This window comes from Haemaphysalis longicornis, unplaced genomic scaffold (assembly GCF_048455015.1).
Source record: "Haemaphysalis longicornis isolate Haplotype H1 unplaced genomic scaffold, Haemaphysalis longicornis Haplotype H1 scaffold_3, whole genome shotgun sequence".
Taxonomy (NCBI): domain Eukaryota; kingdom Metazoa; phylum Arthropoda; class Arachnida; order Ixodida; family Ixodidae; genus Haemaphysalis; species Haemaphysalis longicornis.
The window spans coordinates 216327082-216354090 of NW_027526335.1; the positions used below are offsets into that span (position 1 = coordinate 216327082).

A 27009-nucleotide genomic window follows, 5' to 3' on the forward strand; every position below is an offset into this window, starting at 1 on the left:
ATAGGTTATACAGTGAAAGCTCATTAGTGTGAACTTCAGTCATTTGAATTAATGGATAATAAGAACTGTACATTTTTGTCTGGCCTAGCTCCATACAAGTCTGTGTCTACAATTTAATTTCTGTTAATTCGAACATGAGTACACTGCATCATGGTTACAGGGGTCATAGAGAGAAAATGTATTTGCCTTTTGCTTGCTTTTAACTGGTTGAACAACCGTTTAATAACTTAACGCCGAAATATTTTCGCAGTTCATTGCTTTCCGAATTTAGGAGACATTTGAAATGCTCGTTTTTAGGAGAATCTAGCGACCATGCGATACGCTTCGTCAGCAGCAGAACTTTGCAGTGTCGTTATTTTAAGGACAATAGTGAGTTGTCGCTCTTTGTGTGTATTATTTTGTAAAGCTGTGAACCTGATATTTTAAAATAATGCACCCATTATTAGTTGCCCTAAGCTGTTTTCTATCCACTGTGTCAGCGGTTTGACCGCTTCAGTTGTCTGGCAGCTGCTGTAGCAGAACTTGAACCTGCTGGATGTTTGCACGCAGTTTTCCTGCTCAAGTCGCGTTCTTTGGCAAATTCTCTTGAGAGTCTTCCCTTTGTCGTACTGAAAGACACAATGCTGCCTAAGCAAAAAAAAGACCTTGCGCGGGATGTGAATTAGCGGCAGCTGCGGTGCATTAGGTCCGAGGCTGAGGACATTTGCGACGTTCTCAGGTAAGTGGACATTGCCTAACACGTGCACAGAATCCTTCGTAGACGGACGTTTTGCGGGGAGTGAGGCTCGGCAGTGCGGAAGGATCAGTTCCTAGTAGAACTCTGTAATGCAGTCAGCAATCTTCGAATATCGTAATCTTCGAGTATCGGAGTGGCAGCATAAAGTGCGCATCTTTTGTGACTGCTTGGGCCTTTGACTCCACCGTGCAGCTGAGCACCGGACTGCCTGGAACCTCTGGTTACGATACTCGAAGATTGCTGACTGCGTTGTGGAGTTCTACCGGCAACTGATCCTTCCGCACCACCAAGCCTAACTCCCCGCAAAACATCCGTCTACGAAGCATTCGGTGCACGTGTTAGGCAATGTCCACTTACCCGAAAAAGTCGCAAACATCCTTAGCCTTGGACCCTAAGTTTGCCGTCTGCGCTGTGTGGTGTCTCCTCTTCTGTCGTGCCATCCTTGTAGTGCAAATTTTATGTCCAGCATTTCTTGCCATGAAACAAAATGAACAGGTCCGAAAGTTATGATCTTTTAGTGTAAATGTTTGTGAGCATTTGGGATTTCTTTTAGGTATGGTATGATTGCTTATTCTGTGGTTCATGCAGGAAATACAGCAATAGTTTTTCATATCTGCGAAGCAAGCTTGCAGCTATTTGCTATTTGGTTTTCAGAATGTGGCTGTGATCCTTGTGAACGTTTAGTCAATCAGCAACTAACCATTTTTTGCTTTGAATGCTTCGCAGCTGTATGCAGGTTACGACACCTGGCTGTCCAAGGAGTCCTGGGGCACCATGTTCCGGGCTTCCACTGACTCTATGTTTTGCCGGCTTGCGGCAAACACTTTTTGGACGGTGGAGCGAATGCGAGACCGGAGCGTGACTGGGACACTCTCCAACAAGAGCAAATCACAAGGGAAAACAAAGCCCAAACCAGCCCTGACACCAGAGAAGGTCGCATACCTGAAAGGTATTGCTTGTGATATCTGACATAAGAACTCGTAGTTAACTCCTAATTTAGCAAAAGCAAGCATTCCCTAATATAAAACTTCTGGCACAATAAATGGTCTCACATTGTGCCTGAATGCCTTTCCAGGGTGTCTAGCTACCGGGAAAACCGGGAAAACAAGGAAAAGTCAGGGGAGTTTTCAATCAAGTAGTACCAGTCAGGGAAAACCATTTCGGGGCCTGCGCACAGTTTCAGAATAGGGGAAACCAGCGTTGCGGGCCCCCAAGAAGTTAACGAACGCAAAACGTTCGCGCGCGACGAAAGCATGCACCACATGAAATGTTTTCTGGTTTTTCTGCAAGCGAAAACGCGCCGCGCACGCCTGAGGCGCGCTGACGCCGCCGCGAAAACCATCTGCACGGTGCGTGCTGAGCGGCAGGCGCCGTCAACATGGCGGCTGCACCGGCCGCGGAATAGTGTGGTAGCTCCAACGACCGGTTCTAATTGCTCTTTAAAATGCTACTCAAGGCACAAACGCACTTGCTTGTGCAGGGAAGGAGCCACCGCAGGCACGAGATCGTCGACGCGGCCGTGAAAATACTGCGCACGAATCGCGTGCAGAAACTCGCCGTGCGGTTCACACAGCTCGCAGCTGGCTTAGGTTGCTGGTTGCACTTGCGCAGAGGGGTAATGTAGGTGGTGCCGAAATCGCGCACACAAAGCGCTTTTTTTCCAGCGAATTTTAAAAGGTAGCGCTTTTTGGGAGCTAATCTTGAAAGAATTTCTTTCTTATGACATCAGGAGTCAGAATTACTGAATCAAAAAAGAACATGACGTGGTTTAGCGTGAACCGCGTGGGGCGTTTTGTGCTCACGAAAATGCGCTGCGCACGTCACAGACGCTCTGACGCTGTTGCGGAACCGCCTGCACGCTGCGCGCGGTGCTGCCGGCAGCGGAAATATGGTGGCGGCTTCGACTGCGAAGTGGTGACGGGAGCTTGAGCGACCGCTTCTAAGCGCTTTCTAAAATGCCACACAAGGCAGGCACGAAGTTGCTTGTGAGGTAAAGGAGCTTATAATGAGGGCGAAAACGGCACTATAAAACATCTGCGCCGCTAGTGAAAGCGCCCATGCAATACCTGCCGGGGTGGTAAGCCTAAACATCTGTGGCGGGGCCACCCGGCTGTCTCGAGAGCTTCGAAACTGCCGCCATGAGGTGTGCGGCTCTCCAGTGGCGCAAGTGGGCAGGCTCCTCCCACTGCCTCGCGCGACGCGCGTCATTTTCTGATCGAGGCAGAAGCTGCGGCGCGCGCGAATTGTCAACGCGAGCGTTAAAAAATCATACGCACAACGCCGATGCGCCCGAATCGCGTACAAAAACGCACCATGCGGTTCACATGGCATGTCGAGCCAGGACAATAATAAAAAGCAAAAGGTGCTCGCTAAAGCGCAACTTAAAGCTTTCATCCCACAAAGAGAAAGAACCCTCTGAAGCCGTAACAGAAAGCAAGCAAACCTCAAACTGAACAAACTGAAGTTAATCAAAGTGCGTTTTGAGAATTAGCGCATTTGCAAGAAATGTATTTTTCCTTGTGATAGAATGTGTTTTGTATATGCTTTTTATATGCTTCACGGACCATTCCCACAGAATAGAGCCTGTTGTGTAGGTCAGGGAATTTCGTCAAAAACGGTCATGGAAAACATGGAAAAGTCAGGGAAATTGGATTAGGCAATTTGCTAGACACCCTGCATTCATGAATAATAGTTTGCTGCGGGCCCAGTATGTGTTAGCTTACAAGAAAAAAAGCTGCAGGGTATCAGTTTATTCCCCAGAGTGTTGCTTTTTACTGGCAACCTGTTTGGCAATATTTGTTACCCTTTTACCACATTGTCTTTTGTGCACATGGTCATTGAACCCTTAATTATTCTATCCATCTACAGCTCTTTTTCAGATATATGTGGCCAGGAGTGCGTCTGCGGAGCCCACTGAAGCCAGGCTAAAGGCGGTACGAAAGCACCTTTCGCAAAAGATTGGCGACATCCAGCGCAAATAAAGAGTGAGCAGCACATAATGAACTTGTCTATTTTTATTTTATTAAAAGGCCTACATGCTTGCCAAACTTGTAAACCAGTTCACAGCATGTGTCTTAAGCCAATCTCGTCATCGGACCTATAGGCTTCAACAACAGACTGCATTCAGACCAACAGAATGCATTCAGACCAACAGAATGCATTCAGACCAACAGGCTGCCATCAGACCGACAGGCTGCCATCAGACCGACAGACCGATATGCTGAATTTCCGGATTGGCTGTCGGTCCAACAGCCTGAATGTCTGTTGGGATTTCTCTTGGGGTGCGGATGGATTTTAGGTCATAATGCGCTGCCAGAGGGGAAGATGCCGATCCAGGCTGTTGGGAGCAGCAATAGCACTGGAGGTGGTGGTGCCGGTGGTGCTCCGCAGTTCCGCGATGCAAACGTACCAGTATGGCACCGACTGACATATAAATCGATACCGGGGAGTAAATACATGTTTTAAATGCCACTATGCTTGTTATGTTCACCAATATGTGATGTTTACGGAAGCGTAGACGTCCAATGCGGAGCGCGCACAGCATATGTGGGTCACGCTGATCCGCGCTTGCGATGGACTTTCGACGGGGCGATTGCTACACTGTTGACATTGCAATGCAATATAATCTTTCTTAACAAGACTTACGACGGTTACTGGCGAAACAAAATTACCTGGGAGGAAAAATAACACGTTCGAAGGTTGAGCAGAAGGATCGACATTTTGGCGAGTTAATATTGGTCGACCGTGATCAAGATCATGATTGGCCTAACTCTGCGCAGCGCATCTGGCCTGTCGCTCGGAGCCCGCCTTTGTGGAACCTCTGTTTGCACCGCAAATGCTTACGCGATCAGCAGTAACTGTTTTGTAATCGTAGTACTTTATATTCCGCGACAACGCAAAAGGATTAGAAGCTTTTCTTTTGACCACATTGTGAACAGGTTGAGCTATTTTCCAAATGAAGCGTTCACGTATCTCGAGCTGCGTTTCCACATTGGGCTGCCTTGTTATCCTGCTATCGACAAGCAGTAAGTGCTGGAGAAAGTTATCCTTTCATATCGTTTGGCAGTGCAATGCGGTCACCTGAAAAAAAGTAAACAAAACGCCGTGATTTTAAAGGTTAGATTAGATGAAAAGGAGATTGTTTATTGCCATTCGGCTATAATGACCAAACAATAAAAGGTATTTTAAATTGACTGCAAGGAACCAGAAGTCATTGTAATGTATTGTATTGGCATTTGTGAAAGATCCCCAAGTGGTGAAAATTAATGCGCAGCACTCCACTACGGTGCGCCTCATCACCTATGAAGCGACGGTGCGTTAAAACCCATTCAATCAATTAATCACCCAACCAATCAATCAATCAATGCTGTATTGTAGAGGATAAAGTTACTTCTAACATTTCAGGGGGTTCCCTTCCCCCTCGCAGCTTTACGTGTGATAATCGGATTTTGCTCCGTCTGCTTGTCGTCCAAGAACTGTTGTTATATTCACTGCACTGCCGTGTAGATTGGTGGAAGTCCTTCCAGTTTGAACAGAATTTGAACATTTGAAGGCCGTTTGACTCAAATGGCCTTTGAAACACTCCACTCATGTAGCACAGGTAACTGAACACAATTGGAACAAGCAGAACACAACAAAGGCGACTGCACAAAATTACCTCCTGCTGCCTCAGACAGAGCCGCCACTTTCTTCTCAGTGCCGCAGCGGATCACGAGCTCGTAGAGTTTTCGGAAGCCGGCCTCCACGTCCTCCACAATGTCTTTTTTAAAGACGATATTGAATTTCATAAGCAACCTAAAATATAATGCCCTTCAATCATTTCACGTTGTAAATTACACATCTGCCAAACATACCCATGCTTCGTTGAACAGAAATAGAAATTTCGTCAATGCATCATCGATGGAAAGCTCTTTCAGATTTTGTTGCCGTGCTTTGGATGCCGCTTGGAGGCGGGCCCTCAACGCTGCGTCATCCTCAGTAGAGTGTGCATTTTCATGCAGCCACTCTACATGGCTGCGGAGAGTCTGCCGTCTCCCCGTAGACCACGAGGTGGCTGTAGTCCTACAATGGGACAAAAAAATAGCACATTAGGGTGCCAATTGCATGATCTTTTCTAAGGCCAGCTAGAGTGAAGTTTTCGTGGGGAGAAAAAAAGGTAACAAAATGGTGGGGTGTGTGTGTGTGTGTTGGGTGGGGGGTCAGGAATAGAAGCTCAAGAGCTATTTTCAAAGCTAGTTATGTCTTGCTCATCAAGGTAAAAAAACACCAAGGAATAATTGCAGTAGAAAAATGGACATCGCTTATTAAAGTAAAAAAAAAACTGAAGGCTGCCAGTTACGATTTTAACTCTATGTTGGTGTACAGCAAGCACAACACATCAACTACCTGAAGCATCCAGTTAAAGAGGTACTGACACCAAAACGGTGAGGTCATACCGTGATTCTGTCAAATGTGCCCTTCAGGCTGACAGCACGGGGAATTGAACATAACGTTTTCACGGCATTCAAAGTAATTATCATATGCTGGGGTGTTGTCAGAGCTGTTACAGCTTCGCCAGGCCATTATGCTTGGATAACAGCAGTAAAAAAAACATAAACATTTGTTGTCAGTACTTCTTTAAGTTCCATCATGTTTAACACCTTCAGGCTGACCGGGTGTCCAACCTCGCCTTTTATAGCATGCTAAAGTTTAAGCATGTCTTAAAGGTATGCTTAAACATAAGCATGCCTCTAAGAAAGAAATTATTGAAAAGATGCTGCACTTATCACCTAACCTAAAAACCATTCGGTTTCATCGGACACATGATAAAAAAAATTACACCCATCTTCGGCACACGGATATACAGTGAAATGTGAACAAGCACCCCGTTCGACGCACACTGCACATGTGCCGTGTTTGCTGGTCACGAAGGAATCGACATACTGAAAATCGAAAGGAACTTCTTATTACAGGAGAATTAGAGGATGTATTTTCACAGTTCTCAACACAACAGCCCTTGCACATACCACGAAGTTACCAACAAAGCATAACTACACCAGCATTCCCTGCTCGGCTACCCACTGCAGAGTTTTAAAAGTACCCATACCACGGTGCAGCAGACTTGCTGCACGGTCTCTATAGGGTGTATTTACAGGGCTTTGGACCGCACAGCGGCGATGCCATATTTGAGGTTGCACTCCGCTGCGTGACCAGCGCGTTTCCCGACGAGAAACGTGTTTTGCAGCGTTGTGCTGGCAAAAACGATCGTTCGGACGGGTTTTTTTCTGAGTGATCCGTGGGTTTGAGAACGCCTTGTCGTAACGAGTCGTTAGCATTGCTTTCGTTGCGAAATTCCGGATGCGCTGTTCACGTCTCCTACAACCGCAAACCCGAAGCAGGCCGAACAACGAAAGCAAGCATGCCGGGTATTGTTTTTCTTTTGCTGTTTCGAAGAGAAGGCCAGGGCAGTGCTTGAAGACTGTATGATTTCGCACGATGCAACTGTCTGACGGTTTGACAGTCGCGGCCAGCGGCGTGCATAACCAGGTCTGTTTCGGCGATCTGGCGCAATCTCGATGTCATCCCCGTGTGCCAATTTCCTTATTTCTCGCGTTGCTTGAAGCGACTGTGGCTCGTGTTGAGAAAATGTTTTCACCAAAGCCTCCGAAGATATTTTATATGGTAGTGGCGCGTGAGATGTGGAGCTGGTTTTAACGAGCCACCCGAGCATGCTTCGCGCTTCTTGAGGAGTATGAAAGAGTGGTGCTCCAGCGACAGTGTTCTGTGCGTTGAACGCACGAAGGTCGTCCATTTGAGCTCCTAATAAGCGGTACAATTACACACTGGGTCTGGGTGGAAACCATCGCGAGGTAAGGACGTGGTAAAATTAGGTATGGTGGCGGCGACAAAGATATCACACTGATGAATGTCACGCGTTTTCCTTTTGGTAAAGACGAAGCAGAAAGTATAAGCAGAACAAGAGTATGAAACATGCTTTGACTACTTCGAAAGCAGTGCGAAGACAAGTGACAAAGAGTGCTCTATTTTGTCCCTGCATACATTTTCGTCTCTGCGCTGTTTTTGAAATAGTCAAACTGTACTCAGTGTGAAGCTTTAGTGTCTGATCACGTAACACGCTTGGTCATTAGAGAACAGTCGAAGGCGACGAAGAAGAACTGAACAAGGAAGGAAAGAAGGTTGAATGCCTGCAAATACCTGGGAAGCACGTGAAGCGACATTTCATGCGCGCATGCATTCACCTCAACACTTGAAGTAGCCCAGCATGGCTCGTCTCATCCATAAAGTACACTCGCTACCTTAACTTGTGCACATTTTAATCACAGCGTAATGTTTCAAACACGTGACGAGGTGCGAGGTGAAAGCTCCGATGCCGACTGTCCCGGGGCCCACCTGAGTGAAACGAGCTCCAACAGATTCGGTACTGATTAGCCATATCATCAATAACTTCTTTAGGAATTCGTCGAATGAAGACTCGCAGACTTCAAGCACTGCCCTAGCCGTCGTTTCAAAACAGCGGGGAAAAAAAGAAAAAAGCCCGGCGCGCTTGAATTTGTCACGCCGCCAGCTTCGGGTCAATCTCAGTCCGGATATTCAAACCGAAAACAATGCCAGCTGCTCGTTACGACGAGGCATTCGCAAACCCACGAATCACGCAGAAAAAAAAAACCGTCCGCACAAACTTTCTTGCCAGCACCACACTGCAAACCACGCTTTGCTTCGGGAAACGCGCTGCCCGCGCGGCTGAGTGCAACCTCAAATATGGCGTCGTAGTCGCCGCCGCCGCGCAGGTAGCGCTGCTGCGCGGTCCAAAGCCCTGCAACTACACCATATCGCAATAACATTAAGCACTGCAGCCAAGAACGGACTGCAAGCCGGCAGAGGTTCTTGTTCGGTTGACCAGTATCACAGCTTGTTTGCCCTTTGGGTGCATATGCTTCTGCCGCACTGCGATCATTTCGGCACAGCAGTTCTCTGTTGCCTTTCTCACGTTCTTGAATTTGTTTCTGAGCGACGTGATCCACAAGCCCTGTTGAAATTTGAAAATATGCGCTAAGCAGCTGCACAAAAAGGAAAAATTCGAGACAACCATCAGAGATCTGCGGAGCTTACCACGCCACTTGTGCCATCTACGTGGTCAAGCAAATGGGGATATGTGGCCACAAGCCCTTCAACAGCGACCCTGTACAGGTTGTGGAGGGGTACCTAAAAGAGGTGAAAATATCCCTTTCAGACTTCCAACCAACCACGAAAATCAAACACAGCAATTACAACCACTCAAGGCATCTTACCTAAGGTTACTTACCTCCGAAGTTGTTTGGAAGGTTTAATTACTCATAGCTTCTTAATTAAAAAGTGTAGTTTCATGAACTACATTTACAAGGGTGGGAGAGCTTGCTGAAGCAGCACAACCATTACGACCACAAATATAAAGCTGCCCAGATTTTCAGAACAAGCAGTCACGGCACTTTTATGCCATGTGGCTCATATGCCAAGAAGTGGTATATATGCCGTAGTTACAAAATATGTCATGCCTGATTTTAATGTGCCCTTTTTAAGTAGGGTTTGGGAAGTAGAGCATCGTCTCACAGACGAGGCCCACTATAGTGGAGCGTTACAAAAATAATTAAGACCATCTGGAAGCCTTCAACCCAAGCGAAAACCTCGAATGAACAAGCATTTTTTTGCCTCATTAAGAAAAACAAGCATTGCCGCCAAGATCAAACCTGTGCACCCGTGTACAGCAGCACCACTTTTAGGCCACTAAACCTGTTTGATTTCTTGTAGGGTTTAACACACCGGCGCTACACAGAAGATGAGGCGGCGCCATAGTGTAGGGCTTCGGAATATTTTTGCCCCCCACCCCAGGGATCTTTAACGTGCGCCAAAATGTGAAACACGGCGTCATTTCCGCTTTTCGCATCCGTCATAAAAGCAGCCGCCACAGCAAGAAATTGATCTATCGTCTTTGAAGCCACTAAACCTTCAAAGGAGATATTTGCATCACGTAAAGAGTAGCCGGAAAAGAATAAGTGAAAAACACAATTTCCCCGTCTAAATGCCGACAAATCATGAAGAACTTATCCCCAAACGTGGCACTAGCCTGGCAGGTTAGTAGCTCGGAGCAAAAAAAAGCCACATGATTAGCGAACTTTGCAGCATCAGAGACGCACTATTTTTATTGAACACAACACCATTTTGATTCAGACCGTTATATAAATATCTTTTGGACACCGGAATCACGACACACGCACTCTCCAGCATGGCTGATAGAGCTGAAATCAAAACTGGTTCCTTGGGTTATATCCCTGCAGCCCTTGAGGCTTTTTCACTAAGAACAATCTGTTTCAGTACATTAAAAGCCACTAATCTGTAAAGTTACATACTGCAAAGCAAACTTTGGATAAAAAAAATAATTAAACTGCTAAGCAAAAACAATTCCACCACGTACACAACTATGCCATAGCAGGTCTGGAAGAGCTTGTTGACGATAAAGTGGCTCAATGGGCGGCTGATCGGTGTTTTGCGCTTCAAGACACTCTCATACGGTTCAAAGGATGGTAGGTTGAACTTCAGGTAGTCCTGCTTGTCTTGAAGAGGTACTTCCTTCACGGCACCCAGTGCTCTGTTAGCACTGTAAAAAGTAAATACAGCATTAAAATCAGTTATATTCTTGAGCAGTGCACATAAAATACTTCATACTAGAAATCATGTGTTACTTACCTTTAATCATTCACCGGCTGAGGTGACCGGCTGAGGGCTGCACAAAATCGTGAGTAAACTTTTCAATAGAGTGGGTGATGTTCGTGAACACTTTTTTATGCAGTTTTTTAAGGCATTTGTTTGGTCACGACAACCAAAGACGAAGGAAAAGGAACGTTGAAGATCGCCTCCTAGAACTAGCCAGTGGAGACAGTGATACCACAGCAAATCGTACCTCGCATGTATACACCGCAGTTGAACATGACCGCGCCTCACCCTGCTGGTATAGCCTCGCAGACCGAAGCGCAAATGTATACGTGCGCCTTGTCAAAATTTCCAGCCGAGAAGCCGAGCTAAGGGCCATCCTGCTTGCCTTGACTGAACATGCAAAAAACATCCAAGCACCCTCGGCCCTCCCGAACACATAATTTACACAGATTCAATGGACGCACTTCGCGCCCTTGGTTCACGCGAAACTACCAGTTGCACTGTCCGCAGAATAAAAAAATTCATGGCTGAATGCCAACAGAGTGACCTGCAATACCAATGCGATGGGTCCCTGGACATTAAGGGATTGAAGGCAGTGAAGGGGCACACAGAACTGCCCGGGACCAACTTCGTATTCACCCCGAACAAGACTGTTCAGAACCCGGTGATTCAGATGCGTAGGCCAACATCGACACACGGTGCTGCTTTGGTGACGGCCAAGCGGAAGGCCGTTCTTCAAAACATTATTCCGGAAGACGCCAACCCCTTGTCCCTCGGATTCAGCCGATGGGAAACAGTGAGGCTAAGGCTTATAAGAACGGGCACGGCCCTTACGCCTAGTACAGCTCACTATTTATTCGGGCGTGGAAACCCGTACAGCTCTCCGAACTGCCAGAAATGTGGCACCGAAGCCCTGTGCAGCGCGCTACACCTCCTGTGGGAATGCTCGGCACTCAGTGTTCCTAGAGAATGCTGCCTAAAGACACTTGGCCCGCTACGACTGGGAGACTATGAACTTCGGGTTAATCTACTTGGATCCCCACCTCACAGGTAGCACCGGCTGGGCACTCTGCTGATTTTCATCAGAGAAGCCGGCACTGAGGACTGTTTTTAGGTTTCTTTCTTGCCCTGTTCTCCCCACTCCTTACTTCCTATCCCTTTTCCGACTCTTGACCGAGGCCTCCAGGCATGTCAAGGGGACTTCTCTTCCTCTTTTTTTTCTTTCAATAAGCGTGCGTTCATTTATTGGCCCACAACAACCGTGTAAGCATGGCCACGCTGTACGTTCACACTCTGCCAATGACTCAGAAATGCAAGTTCACAGAATACTTACAGCTGCTGCAGGGGTCATTTTCCTCGAAATCTTTATTTTTGCCTTGTTCGGTACCTCGTCGTTTAGTTCGAGGTCAATGAACTCATCCCGCTCAGGGTCATACATTTGGACCTAAGGGCTCTTACAAAAAATCCTGTGGTGTTTTTGATGTATTTCTGTAGAATTTTGTCCACACCTTCTATAGAGATTTTGTGGACTTTACAAATAATTTTTTGACGAACTTTTGACGTGTTTCAACAAGTATTTGGCCACGGAGTTTCTGTAAACAGTTGGACGAGCGAATTTCTCTAGAATTTATGATGTATTCCTCTAGAACTTTGTCTACTTTTTCTATAGAGATTTTGTAGACTTTGTAAAGGATTTCTTGACCAACTCTTGACGTGTTTCAACAAGTATTTGGCCATGGCGTCTCTGTAGAGAGGTTGGCGAGTGAAGTTCTGTAGAAGGTATGACGTATTTTTAGTGTTTTTAAGTGGATTTATATGTACTTTTCGATGCACCTCTATGGTTTTCGTGGCATCTTATGCACTTCATGACGTATTCTTATGGAGTTTAATTCTGCGTACTTCCTGACGCGTTTTTGTCACATTTGCAAGGCATTTCTGTGAACTATGTGCACATATTAGGTTTTCATTACAAATTAATTCATAATTACACATCATTGTACATTTTTCTGCAAGTGTTATTAGGCAAAATAGGTATATGTTTGGCCGTGTCGCATGGAGTCACCACAGCAATAGTCATGGGTAAATTTAGTCAGACAGCGACAGCCAGCTGAAAGGCATGCCAGTCAAAGCTGCTGAAATATAAGCAGCCACAAAACTCAGTGACTGATGACAGATTTATTTTTTAGGATACTACGTGCTAGGCTGCACAGGAGCTTTGATCTCCCTCGACACAAGGGATGAGAGGGTGGCCTTGATTGCTTGCGGCGGCACGCCGAACTTGGCACACGTGTAAGCTGGAAAGGAAAGAAAAAGCAAACTTGCATCTGGATAGAACACATCAGATGTAATATATTTTTTCAAATGAGCTACTCTAATGCTAAATTTAAAGTCATGATGAGTTCCAGGAAATCAAGGCAAGAGGTTGGGGATATCAATTAAGGCAGCAGTGGTCAGGACAGCGATCAGCACCACTGTGCTGTTTACAAATCAGTCGTGGCAAACAAGGCCAGTGGTCAGAGCATCTATCAAACTGTGCCGGGACTCCGCACAGTGCACATACAACTGCGCTGCTTGGCACTCTGTAAACTTAAAACAGCTTACAGTGCTCGTCAGTCACGCTACATGTGCTTGAAATCTTGATGAAACATGTGCCTCCCATACCCGACCAGAGTCTAGCGCGTCCTTGACATGTCCCAAACCCTGCAGACAACAGTGGTCACAACACAATGGCGATGCTGCCGCCAACCTTGGGGTTGAAGTTATATGAGGATCCACACGGTACCGCAGTCCGATTTTTTTTCTTTTCTCCACTTTAGACGGACAACAGAAAGAGGGACTTGCAACATTCACATTTGCGATTTTTTGCTCTTAGTCTTCAGGCAGATATAGCATCCAAACAATCAAATCTGCAGGCTGTGCCGATTTTTTATGCATCCTTACAAACCTGCTTGTATAATGTCTATACTCACTTGTTCGCTAAAAAAAGCATTTATTAGAAGATTGAGTGCCACTATCACAAAATATAAAGTTCATGCTCATGTAACAACTATGTTCCTGAACATATATAAATATGTTTAGCAAATCACAGGAAGGAATTAAACACGAGGAATTAACCTCAGCACAGCACAGCAAGGAATTAACCACGAAGTAGAGTAAGACTAAATGCTATGCTTCGCTTCTTTTGGCTCTTATCCCTTAAATGAGTACTTGCACAAAATTTCCAAGCTGAGATGACTATGTAAAAGTCTTCCTTTGTAACTGGAGATATCTCCCAGCAACTTTCAACAGTAACCGTCCAATGTAGCATACTTTGAATCAACTTTCCTTCTTGTGTGCACATAAAAGGTCAGAACTAAAAGCGTTTCACAAATGGCATCAGCATAATGCCACCTGCTTCTTGCCCCAAACTGCTGGCGTGGGGGCTACCCTGAAATGGCCAACGCGCTGGCTGCCGTTGGCACGCGCTCTTCCGCCTTGTGTATCACATCACGGTTGTGGGAGTGACGTCATGTTGCCCAGCGCGCGGAGATAGTGGACACCACGGCCACTCTGGGAGCGCGCGCCCACCCCGGCAGTGGTGTGACAAGGACGGTAATGGCACGAGTGCCATTCTGTCATCGCGGCCACCTCGGTGTTCGTATTTTCGAAACCAAACCTGACATGAGTAAATGAGGCCACTCCGGCCTAGCAGGGATTAAGGCGGCCCACGCCGCAGCCCGCGCACTTCCTCGCCTAGCCTCGACCAAATAACTTCCCACCCCCGACCCAGCAGCCCTGACACCTCTCGACTCCACGTACAACTCCATCCTCTCCCACCACACTAACTCCTGGCGACGATACCCGCCCCCCCACCCTTCCCTCACCGCCCAACCGGCCTACATCCTCCGCTGACTACAGACCGAAACCTACTTTAACCACATCATTCTATCCCACATTTCCCCTTCTCTCTTTCCACTTGACTGCCCACATTGTCACATCCCTTTCAACACCTACCGCCTCGTCTTCTCCTGCCCCCAGAACCCACATCCCCACCCCTCCCCTCCTTCCCCTGAGTACTGGGAGTCCGAGCTGACCAGCTCCGCACCGGAGCGCCAGGCCGCCCTGGTGCGGTGCGCACTGGAGGCAGCCTGGATAAGAGGCCTCTTGGAGTTAGGAGGCTAACCACACCCTCATACCAATTCCCTTTGGCTCATTAAACGTTTTGCCACCACCACCACCACATGCTGCTATCCAATTCCGTAATGTGTCGTTCTATGATTAGTGGGCTGGTAGCTACAGTAAAAAAAACACGAAAATTTTGTGTCAGTACACCTTAAAGAAGAGACAAATATGCAAATACTGCGCGCGTTATGCATGCTTTCACAGTTAGTATGTAAGCTATAAACCACTAATAATTGCTCACGAAGTCTAAAGGCTGCATGTAACACAACCTTCAGATATTTTCTTTTGAGTTTGCATTCCCTACAGCATGGGGGAAAGAATACTCAGGAGAGGCCCCTAGCATCCCAATGCATTGCAAATTTGCAAAAAGTGTGGAGGAAGTGACGTCAATTTTCTTGAGCCCATAGACAATGTTGCTTACTTTTTTGCAACTGTGGTGGCCAAACCTGGGCGAATAGAACGGACAAATTTTTAAGGTGCTTGGTATGTGGCTGCCTCGCTACGCTTGCAAACCAGCGCAGTCGCTACGACAAACGTTTTTAGATTAGGCCAGTTTGAAAACTCTGCCTTCAGAGGCGGCCTTAACTCGTACCCCGGCCGCAGCGGCGCTTACATCGCGTCAAGATCGGCGGAGCGAGCCGCTGCCGCCGAGGACCTGCCGGGAAAATCCCCTTCGCTCAGCGTTGGCGAGAGCCACAGTTCGTTCTTTGCTCACCTTGTGTTTCTTCGTTGTGAAGTGAAGTGAAATTTATCGCTGCTGAGACGTAGCGCGCAAAGACCGCAGTGCTGTACGACCCCAAACAATGCTCTCGTCGTATGCGTTCGCCATCCCGCGAGCCTGTTGCTATGACGACGACAAACGCTACTTTGCCAGGCTTAAGGGCTGAAAAATCGTCCTTCTATCTCAAAAACGAAAGCCGTTTTTCGATTGAAACTTTGGGTGAGGGTTAGAATGGGTAAATTGAAGGCGAAATCAACAGCTTAGAACATGATATTGCCGCGAACCATACATTGGGTTTGTTTATTTGTGGTTGCTTTTACCGCCCGGCTGCGCCGGTCTGTGTTATCCCTGCGCCAAGAGAAGCGCGTGTTCCATTCTTTCTTTCTGTGCCGCATGCGTTATCTGTTGTGATAGGGAGATAATTCCGATCTAACGTGAACAGCCCAGAATAATCTTCTTGGATCTACAATGTTCTCGATGCGAATCGACGGTTCGAGAACCACGCGCGCCGAAAGATAAAATGCCTGCAGAGCAGACGCCGGGGCATTCGATTCTGCGACGCTGGCCGACGCAAGTCACTTTGTTGACCGCTGCTTCGCCGCCTCTGTATTCTTTTGAGTTGTTAGGGGAGCACAAGTTCGCTCCAATAAACGTGTCTCTCATTCAAGACAACTGCATCGTCCTTGTCTTCGTGACATCGGGTGGAGGTGCGGGGTACGCACCCTTCATGCCCACTACAACCTCGGGAAGCCGCCAAGCCAGTCCAACAAGAGCCAGCCTCCGCCTGCAAGATTTAGCACCCGAGTCCGGTCTACTACCGGAGAAGACGAAGAAGAAAAGGAACGCTGCAACCAACACCATGGTGCAAGAAACAACGTCGCTAATCGTCCTGCAGCAGCCCCGGGAACCGCCATCGTTCCGGGGAGCCCCCGCTGAAGACCCCGAAGAATGGTTGGAGAAGCTGGAGCGCGTCCGCATCTTCAACAGGTGGGACGACGAAGAAACTTTCCGGCATGTCTTCTTTTACTTAGAAGATGCTGCTCGAACTTGGTTCCAGAACCATGAGAGTTCTTTGACCGACTGGACTCACTTCAAAAGGGAGTTTCTTAAGACATTCACTACCGTTGTGAGAAAAGAGCGAGCTGCGCTTTTGCTTGAAACTCGGACACAACACCCCAACGAAGAGGTCGTGATCTTCGTTGAGGAGATGAAGCAGCTATTCCGCCGCGCGGACCCCGAAATGACGAATGAAAAGAAGTTACGCTTCTTGATGCGCGGTGTGAAGGAGGAACTGTTTGCTGGACTTGTCCGAAATCCGCCAAAGACCGTCGCAGAATTCGTGACCGAAGCCAGCACCATCGAGAAAGCACTTGAAATGCGTGCTAAGCAGTACGACCGGAACTATGTTGGCATGGCCAATGCGAATTGCGTCGACAACGTGCGCATTCCCGAAGATAGTCTACGGGAGACTATCCGCGAAATAGTGAGGGAGGAGCTGCGGAAACTGCTCCCGACGCCGCCGCAACCACAAGTCGCTTCCCTTACCGACGTCATTAGAGAAGAAGTGCAGCAAGCGCTGGGAACTTCAACGACGCCAGTAGCACCTCGCGAGCCGCAAGCCTTGACCTACACGGCTGCTGTACATCGCCCTCGCCCACCTGCACCCTATCGTCACGAGGCTCCGTACCGTCGTCCTCTCCCGCCGGCCCGACCACCTGCGGCGCAACCCCCCGCCCCAAGGAAGACCGACGTGTGGCGAACGTCCGACAATCGTCCGCTGTGCTACCACTGCGGAGAGGCCGACCACGTCTACCGTCGCTGCCCCTACAGGAGGCTCGGTTTACGAGGGTTCTCCGTCGACGCACCCTGCCCCCGAACTGGCCAGCGCCCATCGGAGATCGAAGAGTACCTGTCGAACACCAGCCGTCGACCAGCCCGTTTCAACCGTTCGCCGTCACCCTACCCATACCAGTCGCCGAACCACCGTAGCAATGCCGAGTTCTCACGTGGAAGGTCCCCCAGCCCACGCGGGGGAAACTAAAGGAAGCAACTTCTGGAGGTGAAGTTGCTTTACGGCGAAAAACTGGAAACCCTCCAACGACGCAAGGACGCGCCCAAGACACCGATTCACGACACGCCCTCATACCGACGACCCGACCTAACCCCGTACGAGAGTCCCGAACAAGACGACAGCTACACGGCACGACGCGTACCCGACATGACCGAGGCTGCCGCTGAGAGGACAACGACGCACAGTGCCCGACCGTCAACACGCACAAGCCTAAACGCGACGCCCCGACGCACCCGGAACTCGAGGAAGGCGGCGTCCGACTTCCAGTTGTCCATCGACGGCTTTGACGTAGTCGCCCTCATTGACACGGGAGCCGACTACTCGGTAATGAGCGGGTCATTCGCGTCTAAGCTGAAGAAAGTTGCGACAAGATGGGACAGTCCACATATACGCGCAGCAGGAGGCCACCTCGTGACGCCAAGTGGAACGTGCACATCGCGCGTCACCATAGACGGCACGACGTACCCAGCGGCGTTCGTCATTTTGCCTAACTGCTCCCGCGACGTAATTCTCGGAATGGACTTTTTGACGGACAACGGCGCAATAATCGATCTGCAGACGAAGTCGATAACTTTTTTCTCCGATCACTCCATGATGCCGGAATCGAACCCCGATCACCGTGCTGCTGTCAGGATCGCCGACGATCACGTTACCCTGCCACCCCGCACAAGCGTGATGATCGCCGTCTATTGTGAGGATGCTGCTCCTGACATCGACGCTATCGTAGAGGGTGACCAAAGGTTGCTTCTCAACCGCGGTGTCTCCGTCGCAAGAGGCATTGCGCGCTTTAAGCAAAGCAAATCCCATGTTTTGGCCACCAATTTCACCGAGGAGTACCAGCATCTAAACAAGGGCGCTGCAATTGCGTTCCTCGAAGAAACGCAAGAAGCAAGTCAAGTGATCGCGGTCGCTAACTTTGAATGCGCACGCGCAGATGCTTCCAATCCGCCGCAACCTTTCGACGTGAACGCGGCGCTGCCGCAAGAAAATCGGGACAGATTGCTGGATTTGCTCCATCGCTACAGCGAGTGTTTTTCGGCAACCTCAAAATTACGTCAGACACCCCTAGCGAAGCACCGAATTATAACCGAAGATGGAGCCCGACCTACCCGACAGTCACCGTACCGCGTCTCTTCACACGAGCGGGAAGCCATCCGGACTCAAGTCGACGACATGCTCAGCGACGACATAATCCAGCCATCGAAAAGTCCGTGGGCTGCGCCGGTCGTACTCGTGAAGAAAAAAGACGGCACATTAAGGTTCTGTGTTGACTACCGGCGACTGAACAAAATCACCAAAAAGGACGTGTACCCCCTGCCACGAATCGACGACGCCCTCGACCACCTCTGCCATGCGAAGTACTTCTCATCGATGGATTTGAAGACCGGCTACTGGCAAATTGATGTGGACGAGAGAGACCGAGAGAAGACTGCATTTATAACCCCGGATGGCCTATACGAGTTCCAGGTGATGCCTTCCGGGCTGTGCACGGCGCCAGCAACGTTTCAACGAGTCATGGACACGGTGCTAGCTGGCCTGAAGTGGCACACCTGCCTCGTATACCTCGACGACGTTGTCGTATTCGCCCGGACTTTCGACGAACACCTCGAAAGGTTGGAGTCTGTACTCGAGGCCATTCGTACGTCGGGATTAACGCTAAAGCTTGAAAAGTGCCGTTTCGCGTACGAGGAACTCAAGTTCTTCGGCCACGTCGGCAACGCCACGGGAGTCCTACCTGACCCAGCAAAAACTTCAGCCGTTGCGAACTTCCTAAGGCCGAAAGACAAGAAGGGCGTGCGAAGATTTCTCGGACTGTGCGCATACTACCGGCGCTTCGTCGCAAACTTCGCACGCATTGCAGAGCCGCTCACGCGCTTGACGAAAGATAGCACTCCTTTCAGCTGGGACAGCGACCAAGAAAAAGCATCCTGCGAGCTGCAAAAACGCCTGCAAAGCCCGCCCGTCCTCGCTCATTTCGACGAAAACGCCGAAACGGAAATACACACGGACGCCAGTGATATAGGCTTGGGTGCCGTCCTCGTCCAAAAACAAAGCGGGTGCGAAAAGGTAATCGCGTATGCCAGCCGTGGCCTGTCGAAGGAGGAGAAAAACTACTCTGCCTCTGACAAAGAGTGCCTGGCAATGATATGGGCGATTTCAAAATTTCGCCCATACGTGTATGGAAGACCATTCAAGGTTGTGACAGACCACCACGCGCTGTGTTGGCTCGCCAATTTGAAGGACCTCTCTGGCCGTGTTGGGCGGTGGAGCTTGCGCCTGCAGGAGGTCGACGTTACAGTCGTTTATAAATCCGGCAGGAAACACTCCGACGCCGACTGCCTGTCCCGCGCCCCCGTCGAGCCACCAGCACAAGACTCTGATGAAGACAGCGCGTTCTTCGGAATCGTGACGGAGACCGACCTAGCCGCCAAGCAGCGTGACGACCCTGACTTACGCGTCATAATCGACTACCTCGAGGGACGCAACATCGCCGTACCTAGGACCTTCAAACGCAGCTTACCAGCATTCAGCCTGAGAAACTCCGTCCTCGTGAAGAATTTCAGCCCCGGAACGAGAACGAATTACCTTCTTGTCATCCCCGCAGACCTTCGTGACGAAATTTCGGAAGCGTGCCACGACGACCCGTCTTCCGGACATCTCGGCACAGCCCGCACAATTGGAAAAATCAAGGCGAAGTACTACTGGCCCCGCCTTACATCCGAAGTCACCCACTACGTCCGCAGCTGCCGTGACTGTCAGCGACGAAAAACGCCACCGACGAGACCTGCGGGACTTCTGCAGCCGATCGCCGTCCCATCAAGGCCCTTCCAACAGATTGAAATGGACCTTCTGGGCCCGTTCCCTACGTCACGATCGGAGAACAAGTGGATTGTCGTAGCAAAAGACTACATGACGCGCTACGCGGAGACCGCCGCTCTTCCGAGGGGGACTGCACAAGAAGTCGCCAAGTTTTTCATAAGACAAGCTGTGCTGCGACATGGAGGCCCTGAAGTCCTCATCACGGACCGCGGAGCGGCCTTTACTGCGGAGCTGATGCAAGGAATCTTACGCTACAGCAACACGGATCACCGAAGAACGACGGCGTACCACCCACAAACGAACGGACTAACTGAACGTTTGAACAAGACGATTGCGGATATGCTGTCCATGTACGTCGACGTTGAACATAAGACTTGGGACGAAGTGCTCCCGTATGTCACGTTTGCCTACAACGCGGCTATCCAAGAAACCACGCAGATGACACCGTTCGAGCTCGTCTACGGAAGACCGCCGACTACAATGCTTGACGCCATGCTGCCGCACGTAGAAGACGACGACCTGAACGCCGACGTCCAAGGATGCCTTCAACGTGCGGAGGAGGCCCGCCAGCTCGCTCGAGTTCGTATAATAAACCAGCAGCTGGTGGATGCCGGCCGCTACAACCTCCGATGCCGAGCCGCCGAGTACCAACCAGGGGATCGTGTGTGGGTTTGGACTCCCATCCGACGACGCGGACTGAGTGAGAAACTTCTGCGACGGTATTTCGGACCCTACAAGATTCTACGACGTGTTGGCCAACTCACCTACAAAGTGATCCCCGATGGTGACTCCGGCACATCACGACGACACTCGCGGCCCGAAGTCGTCCACGTGGTTCGCTTAAAACCTTTCTACGGACGATGACGAACTTTAATTTTTATTTGTTCGGACTGTCGCCTATGTTAGCATCGGGTCGATGCACTCTTAGAGGGGGGGGGGGGTAATGCCGCGAACCATACATTGGGTTTGTTTATTTGTGTTTTGCTTTTACCGCGCGGCTGCGCCGGTCTGTGTTATCTCTGCGCCAAGAGAAGCGCGTGTTCCATTCTTTCTTTCTGTGCCGCATGTGTTATCTGTTGTGATTGGGAGAACATTCCGATCTAACGTGAACAGCACAGAATAATCTTCTTGGATCTACAATGTTCTCGATGGGAATCGACGGTTCGAGAACCACGCGCGCCAAAAGATAAAATGCCTCCAGAGCAGACGCTGGGGCATTCGATTCTGCGACGCTCGCCGACGCAAGTCACTTTGTTGACCGCTGCTTCGCCGCCTCTGTATTCTTTTGAGTTGTTAGGGGAGCACAAGTTCGCTCCAATAAACGTGTCTCTCATTCAAGACAACTGCATCGTCCTTGTCTTCGTGACAATATTGCACCGAGGAAGTAATGACGAAGTTGTTTTTGCGTCGAAGCGGGGGGGCAGGGCGACACCATGTTAGTCAAATCAAACCGGGAACAGCAAAGGATGATGGGATAGAGTGCTGGGCTAACGTGGGCTCAAGTCATGGCGGGACTCGGCTTCACAAATGTGACGTCAGGTCGTCTCCTAACCTTTTCTTTCCTCCATGCCCTATAGGGATCGGGCAGCTGGACGGGTGGCGGCACCACTCTGCTCTCCTCTCGTTAGTGGAATGAGCCGAGCATTGGACTACGCAGCCTTGCATTGTTAATGCCGTGTTTTTGCTTCATTGGTTTGAATGTTTAGCGGGTGTGGTGAGAAGATATGTGCAGTGAAAAGAAGTCTAGAGAGATGTGTTGGGTTCTTCGATGCACTAACGGCTACGTAAACTTGTTGGACGCTTCGAAGATTGCGCATGGGCTACATCGCCACATTGCCTTGGACTGCTGATAATGCAGTTTAATATACTGCTTTGCAGTGGTGCCCCCCCAAAGCTCTAATGCAAGCAGAATAACACCAAAACATTCCTTCACTGCAACATGGAAATTGTGTAACCGCAAAAAATCGCTGTGAAGACCCGTAACTTCAGCGAATACCCTGCGATGCAACAGCGAGGACAGCAGATACGTGGGTGAAATCATAGTTATATATTATTCACAAAGCTTGGGAGGAGACAATGGCACACAATTTGTAGGAAAACACTATCCGATCTTCATAGAGATAAGTGAAAATACGACGATTGCGTTCACTGTGTGAGCTGCACCAACATGAGTGCAAAATGAAATTTTCAAGACTGCTTACAGATCACAGAATTCAGCCGCACAGGGTCAAGACCCTCCTTCTTTTCCGTGCCCTTGTTGGCGTTGCTGACTTTCCCGGAGAGGGAATTGCCCTGCAGCTCCTCGACCGAAACGACAGACAGGAGGAGGTGGCGGGCATACTTCGTTGGCTGCCCCTTGCAATAAGTCTCAAGGCGCTCCAGGAGCACTGCCTCCACAGTCACCCCTCCAACAATGTCCACCTGCATATTAAAGCGTAAAAAGAAGGAAACATCAGATGCCAGCATTTAAAGATGTCTGCAAAGAACGTACAAATAAAACTATCACAAAGTAATTTTTTCTCATAATATTCCCTCCAGCCAACATTAAAGCTGAACACACAGCAATGATATAGTAAAAAAAGCAAATTAAATGACGATGAAACTTTTTTTTAAACTCCGAAGTTCTTTATCATTACGGAAAATACAAGAGTAAAGCCCGCCAACACCCCATTCGACATTTGGAACAAAAGATACCCCTTTTGAACGTGAAAGCGTTAAATCACTGTTTCAAATATGCACAGAGTCAGGATGAGAAGAAAAGTGGTATAAAAAAAATCTGCCGCGCATCCGCTCGCGTCGCTGCAAATGTCGTGGAAAGACGACGGTCTTGTGGCACCTTGCAACGTAACTGCCTTTCCTGCCTTGCCCGCCAACTGCTCAGGTAGACGAGCATTACCTAAGAATACTAGAGGATGTCTACAATGGGTCCACAGGTACCGTAGTCCTTAAGGAAAGCAGGAAAATACCTACAAGGAGACGCAATCTCTCCAATGTTATTCACAACATGTTTACAAGAGGGATTCATAACATTGTATTGGGAACAGGTGGGCATAAGGGTTAATGAAGAAAACCTCAGTAACCTCGGATTTGCTGACAGTGTTGCCTTGCTAAGAAACTCGGGGGACGAATTGCAAAGCACGATTACCGCACTGGACAAGCAGAGTAAAATCGTGGGCCTGAATAATAATACGCAGAAAAGTAAAGTGATGCTCAAATAGCCTCAAGAGAGCCCAGTGGTTTCAGATAGGTGGCGAGGCAGTGGGAGTGGTACGCGAATATATCTACGTAGGTCAAGTAGTGACCCCAGATCCCAATCATGAGGCAGAGGTAACTAGAAGGGTAAGAATGGGGTAGAGTGCACTCGGCAGGCATTCTCAGATAATGAATGGCAGCCTGCCATTGTCCCTGAAGAGAAAAGTGTATAACAGCCGCATCTCACTGGTACTCACCTACGAGACAGAAACTTGGAGGCTCACTAAAAGGGCTCAACTTAAGTTGAGGACGACTCTGCGAGCAATGGAACGGAAGATAATGGGAGTAACGTTAAGGGACAAGAAGAGAGCGGAGTGGGTTTGAGAACAAGCGCGTCTTAAGGACACATTACTAGAAATGAAGAAGAAATGGACGTGGGCCGGGCATGTAATACGAAGGCAAGATAACTGTTGGTCACACTGGATCCCTAAAGAAGGTAAGTTTGGGTGGGGACAGCGGAAAGACAGGTGGGCAGATGAGATCAAAGAGTCTGCAGGGATGAATTGGTCACAATTAGCACAGGACTGGGATAATTGGAGATCAATGGGAGAGGCCTTTTCCCTGCTGTGGGCGTAGACAGGCTGATGATGATGTATTGATGTCCTCCTTCAAAAGTCTAACACTCTTTTTGCTCAAACATGTTGACGGATATGGAGCATCTTCCTAAATTTATTAGGTAGGAAATGTTTTACCTATATCAACCACTCACTCATGATTTTTTACAACTTTGGGTGGGTGGCTAAATCAAGGGACAGACAGACAGACCGAAATTTTTGCATTTGAGTAGCCCAAGAAAGACTCATCTTTAAAGGCACACTGAAGTGAAAATGTCAAACCTGTTTTCGTTTGCATTGAATAAACTGGCTAAAATAAAATGAACACAATTTTCATCGTTTATCCAGTCGATAAAGCAGTATCTATAAAGCACGAAAGAAAAAAATACCCAATGACATTTGCGGCGGCCATAAGAAGTACAGCCATATGACGCGTATTAGTTTTGAGATGTGATTGGACAATGTCCAAGAGTGGAGCTTAAATTAGTTTGTTCTGGTTCCATGCAACATGCTTGGCATCCGACATTGTCTGTTCGCCAGTCACGATATCTCAGGAATCACCATACCGTGCTGCTGCCAAGTTGTCAGTTGTAAAATGGGTACGATAAGCCTGCCAGCACCACTTAGAAGCGGAAAGTTAACTAGCCTAGGTGCACACAGTAGCCGACCACCCTCCACCTCATTGAAGACTCAAATACGGGTCGCTTCGCCCCCATCCTGTGGAGCTTGCCTGGTTCATCCTCGTGTGCTGAGAAGTGTTTGCACAATAGGCAGACAGTCGGCCAGTTGAGCACTGTGCTCACAAGGTGTCTGTGCTTATGTCAAGCACACGCTGCGACCTCACAAGTAGGTGTCTTGTATGCCCGCAGTCTGCCAACTCGCTTGTGGACAAATGAAAGTTGCAGCGCAAAATGGTGAATTCAGTGTAGAAAACATTACCTAAAAGAAAAAAAATGAACTGAACAAGAAAAAAAAAGCCCAAGCAGAGATTCAAACCTGTTCTTTGCAATTGCACTACACCCAGTGCCTCAGACCGCTCGGCCGTACTACTGAAGTTGCTGTGAAGGATATGAGTTATGTGTGATATAGGGTTTAGGGTGCAGCAATTTGGTCTATGGGCTGAGCCGCGTTGTCGGCATAATCGTGGGAACGATGGCAAGACCGACGAGTGAAAAAAAAAGCAAACTTTGAAAGAATGCAAAGGAGGACAGTGTCGTGAAATTGGGAGGGGAGGACGGTTTGCCGTGGCAGTGCGAGCCAGTGATAGTGAGCAGTGGGGGAGGGGAGCAGGCAGTATGCTGTGCCCACACAAGGCACTGAACAGCGCAGCGCTTGCCGAAAACATGAGGGGGGCGTGTGCGTGACTGTGATGTGCGTTCGCCTAAGGCGCAGTTTGCGGTCCCTTCCTGAGACGCACTTCGCACCGCCGCCGCAGGGGCTCACCGTCGAGAGAACTCACGAGTGAGTGGTGCCTCAGCGCACTGCTGCTGCGCCCAAATATCGGATTAGGGAGTATCGAAATTGCCAGCCAATTTTTTTTTCAATTTCAACATTCTGAGCATCTTGGATGAGTATTTCGTGAATAACTCTTGTGCCGTATGCATTCCTTAAGTCCCCATTTTATCACTTGCGACTGCGTTCCTTGGGCAGGAAAGCGTGGTCGTGCTGATGACCGCTGTGCTTGTTCACCCTGCTCCAAGAGTGGCTCCCGTACTTTGATTTTACGCTTTACAATAAAGTTTTCTGGCGATTTCAATTCCCTAGTACCCATATTACCTTGCTGACCTTAGATTAATTGGCCTTAGATTTTCTACTAGTGCACAAGGCACACAGGCAATGCAGCTAACGGCTCCAGTGAAGCAAAACCAGCAAAGCACTGCATGTGTACTTGTGAGGACCTACTTTGACTTGCTTAACTTTACTAAGCTTGATACAGTTTGCAAACTAACAAACAAGAACGTTCTTCCCAGCACAAATCTTTTGGGGCTGTGTTTTACCTGGCGTACGAATTGCAACAACCCACCACCGGCCCGCTTACTGACCCTGTCGGAGGGTTGGCAACCCGCGCACTCAAGCCAAGTCTGTTATCGTAAGCATCCTACAAAACGTCATAGGAAATTGGCAAGGAGGATGCACAGAGGAGGACAGCCCTTTCAAATTGATTTTGCTACCTAATCAAGTCACGTAAATGCACTCGTGAAACATGGTCTAGGGACAATAAAATTCAATTTGCGCAAGTAATTCCACATGTTTAGAAACCACTTCAGCGCCCCCTTAAAAGTCGAAGGTGCCAGAGGCGGAAAGTGTGAGCAGGGGATTATGCACCACAAAAGGGAAACAGCATGGCAGAAGGGCTCCTATAAAGGGTGATGCAGTGCGTGCCAGTAAGTCGTGATGTCCAGCAAATAGGAACAAGCTTCGGAAAGTGCTGTTTAAGGGCCTGGGCCCCTAAACAGACAAATTCAACACAAACTTCAACAGAATGGCACAATGTTCAACACAGGCACAAAGTTCAACAGAATGCCTAACTCCTAAGCAACAGATTGCCTCAGCAACAAAAAGTACAACCAGGCATTAAATTTTGCATTATTGGAAAGTTCTAAGCATACCCAATATTTTTCTGTTTCAGAAATACTGTAGGCTCAATAATTCAATAGGGATATGTGAATGTACTATCGGCTAATGCAAATTATATTTGAATTTTCAATTGGCTCACTGTTTGCAAGTGAATTAAAAGCTGACTCATTGAAGCCCATCAACACAAAACAATGAATATGAAGGCTAAAGCTGCACTGTTCGAAAAATTCGAATATGCTTCCTTTGTCCTGTTGAAACAGCACTGTTTCCATTCCCTAGCATCATGTACTAACTTGCCTGCATTCTTTGCCTCATTCAACTCACAAATAAAATGCTCATACAACAGAAGGGAAACATGAAAAAGAAAGAAATGGCGGGTACGGAAGTTATGCGCTTACCATAAGGATGCCACTCAAGGCCACTACAACTA

General features: G+C 48.6%; 1 protein-coding gene across 1 annotated transcript; it reads right to left on the bottom strand.

Moving 5' to 3' along the window:
* Positions 1-12613: 12613 nt before the first annotated feature.
* On the bottom strand, positions 12614-22623 carry LOC144175706 (uncharacterized). Its single transcript, XM_077704744.1, has 2 exons — positions 22398-22623; positions 12614-12717 (listed from the first exon to the last, which is right to left on the bottom strand). The coding sequence occupies exons 1-2, from the start codon at positions 22621-22623 to the stop codon at positions 12614-12616; spliced, it is 330 nt and encodes a 109-aa protein (XP_077560870.1).
* Positions 22624-27009: the final 4386 nt, after the last annotated feature.

What these genes read in the sequence shown, in the direction of transcription:
- LOC144175706 (XM_077704744.1), bottom strand. Translation starts at nt 22,623, where the DNA reads ATGCAGGTGGACATTGTTGGAGGGGTGACTGTGGAGGCAGTGCTCCTG. An exon ending in GCGGCTGAATTCTGTGATCT is followed by an intron (nt 12,718 to 22,397) that starts GTAAGCAGTCTT and finishes TTTCCTTTCCAG; the next exon opens with CTTACACGTGTGCCAAGTTC.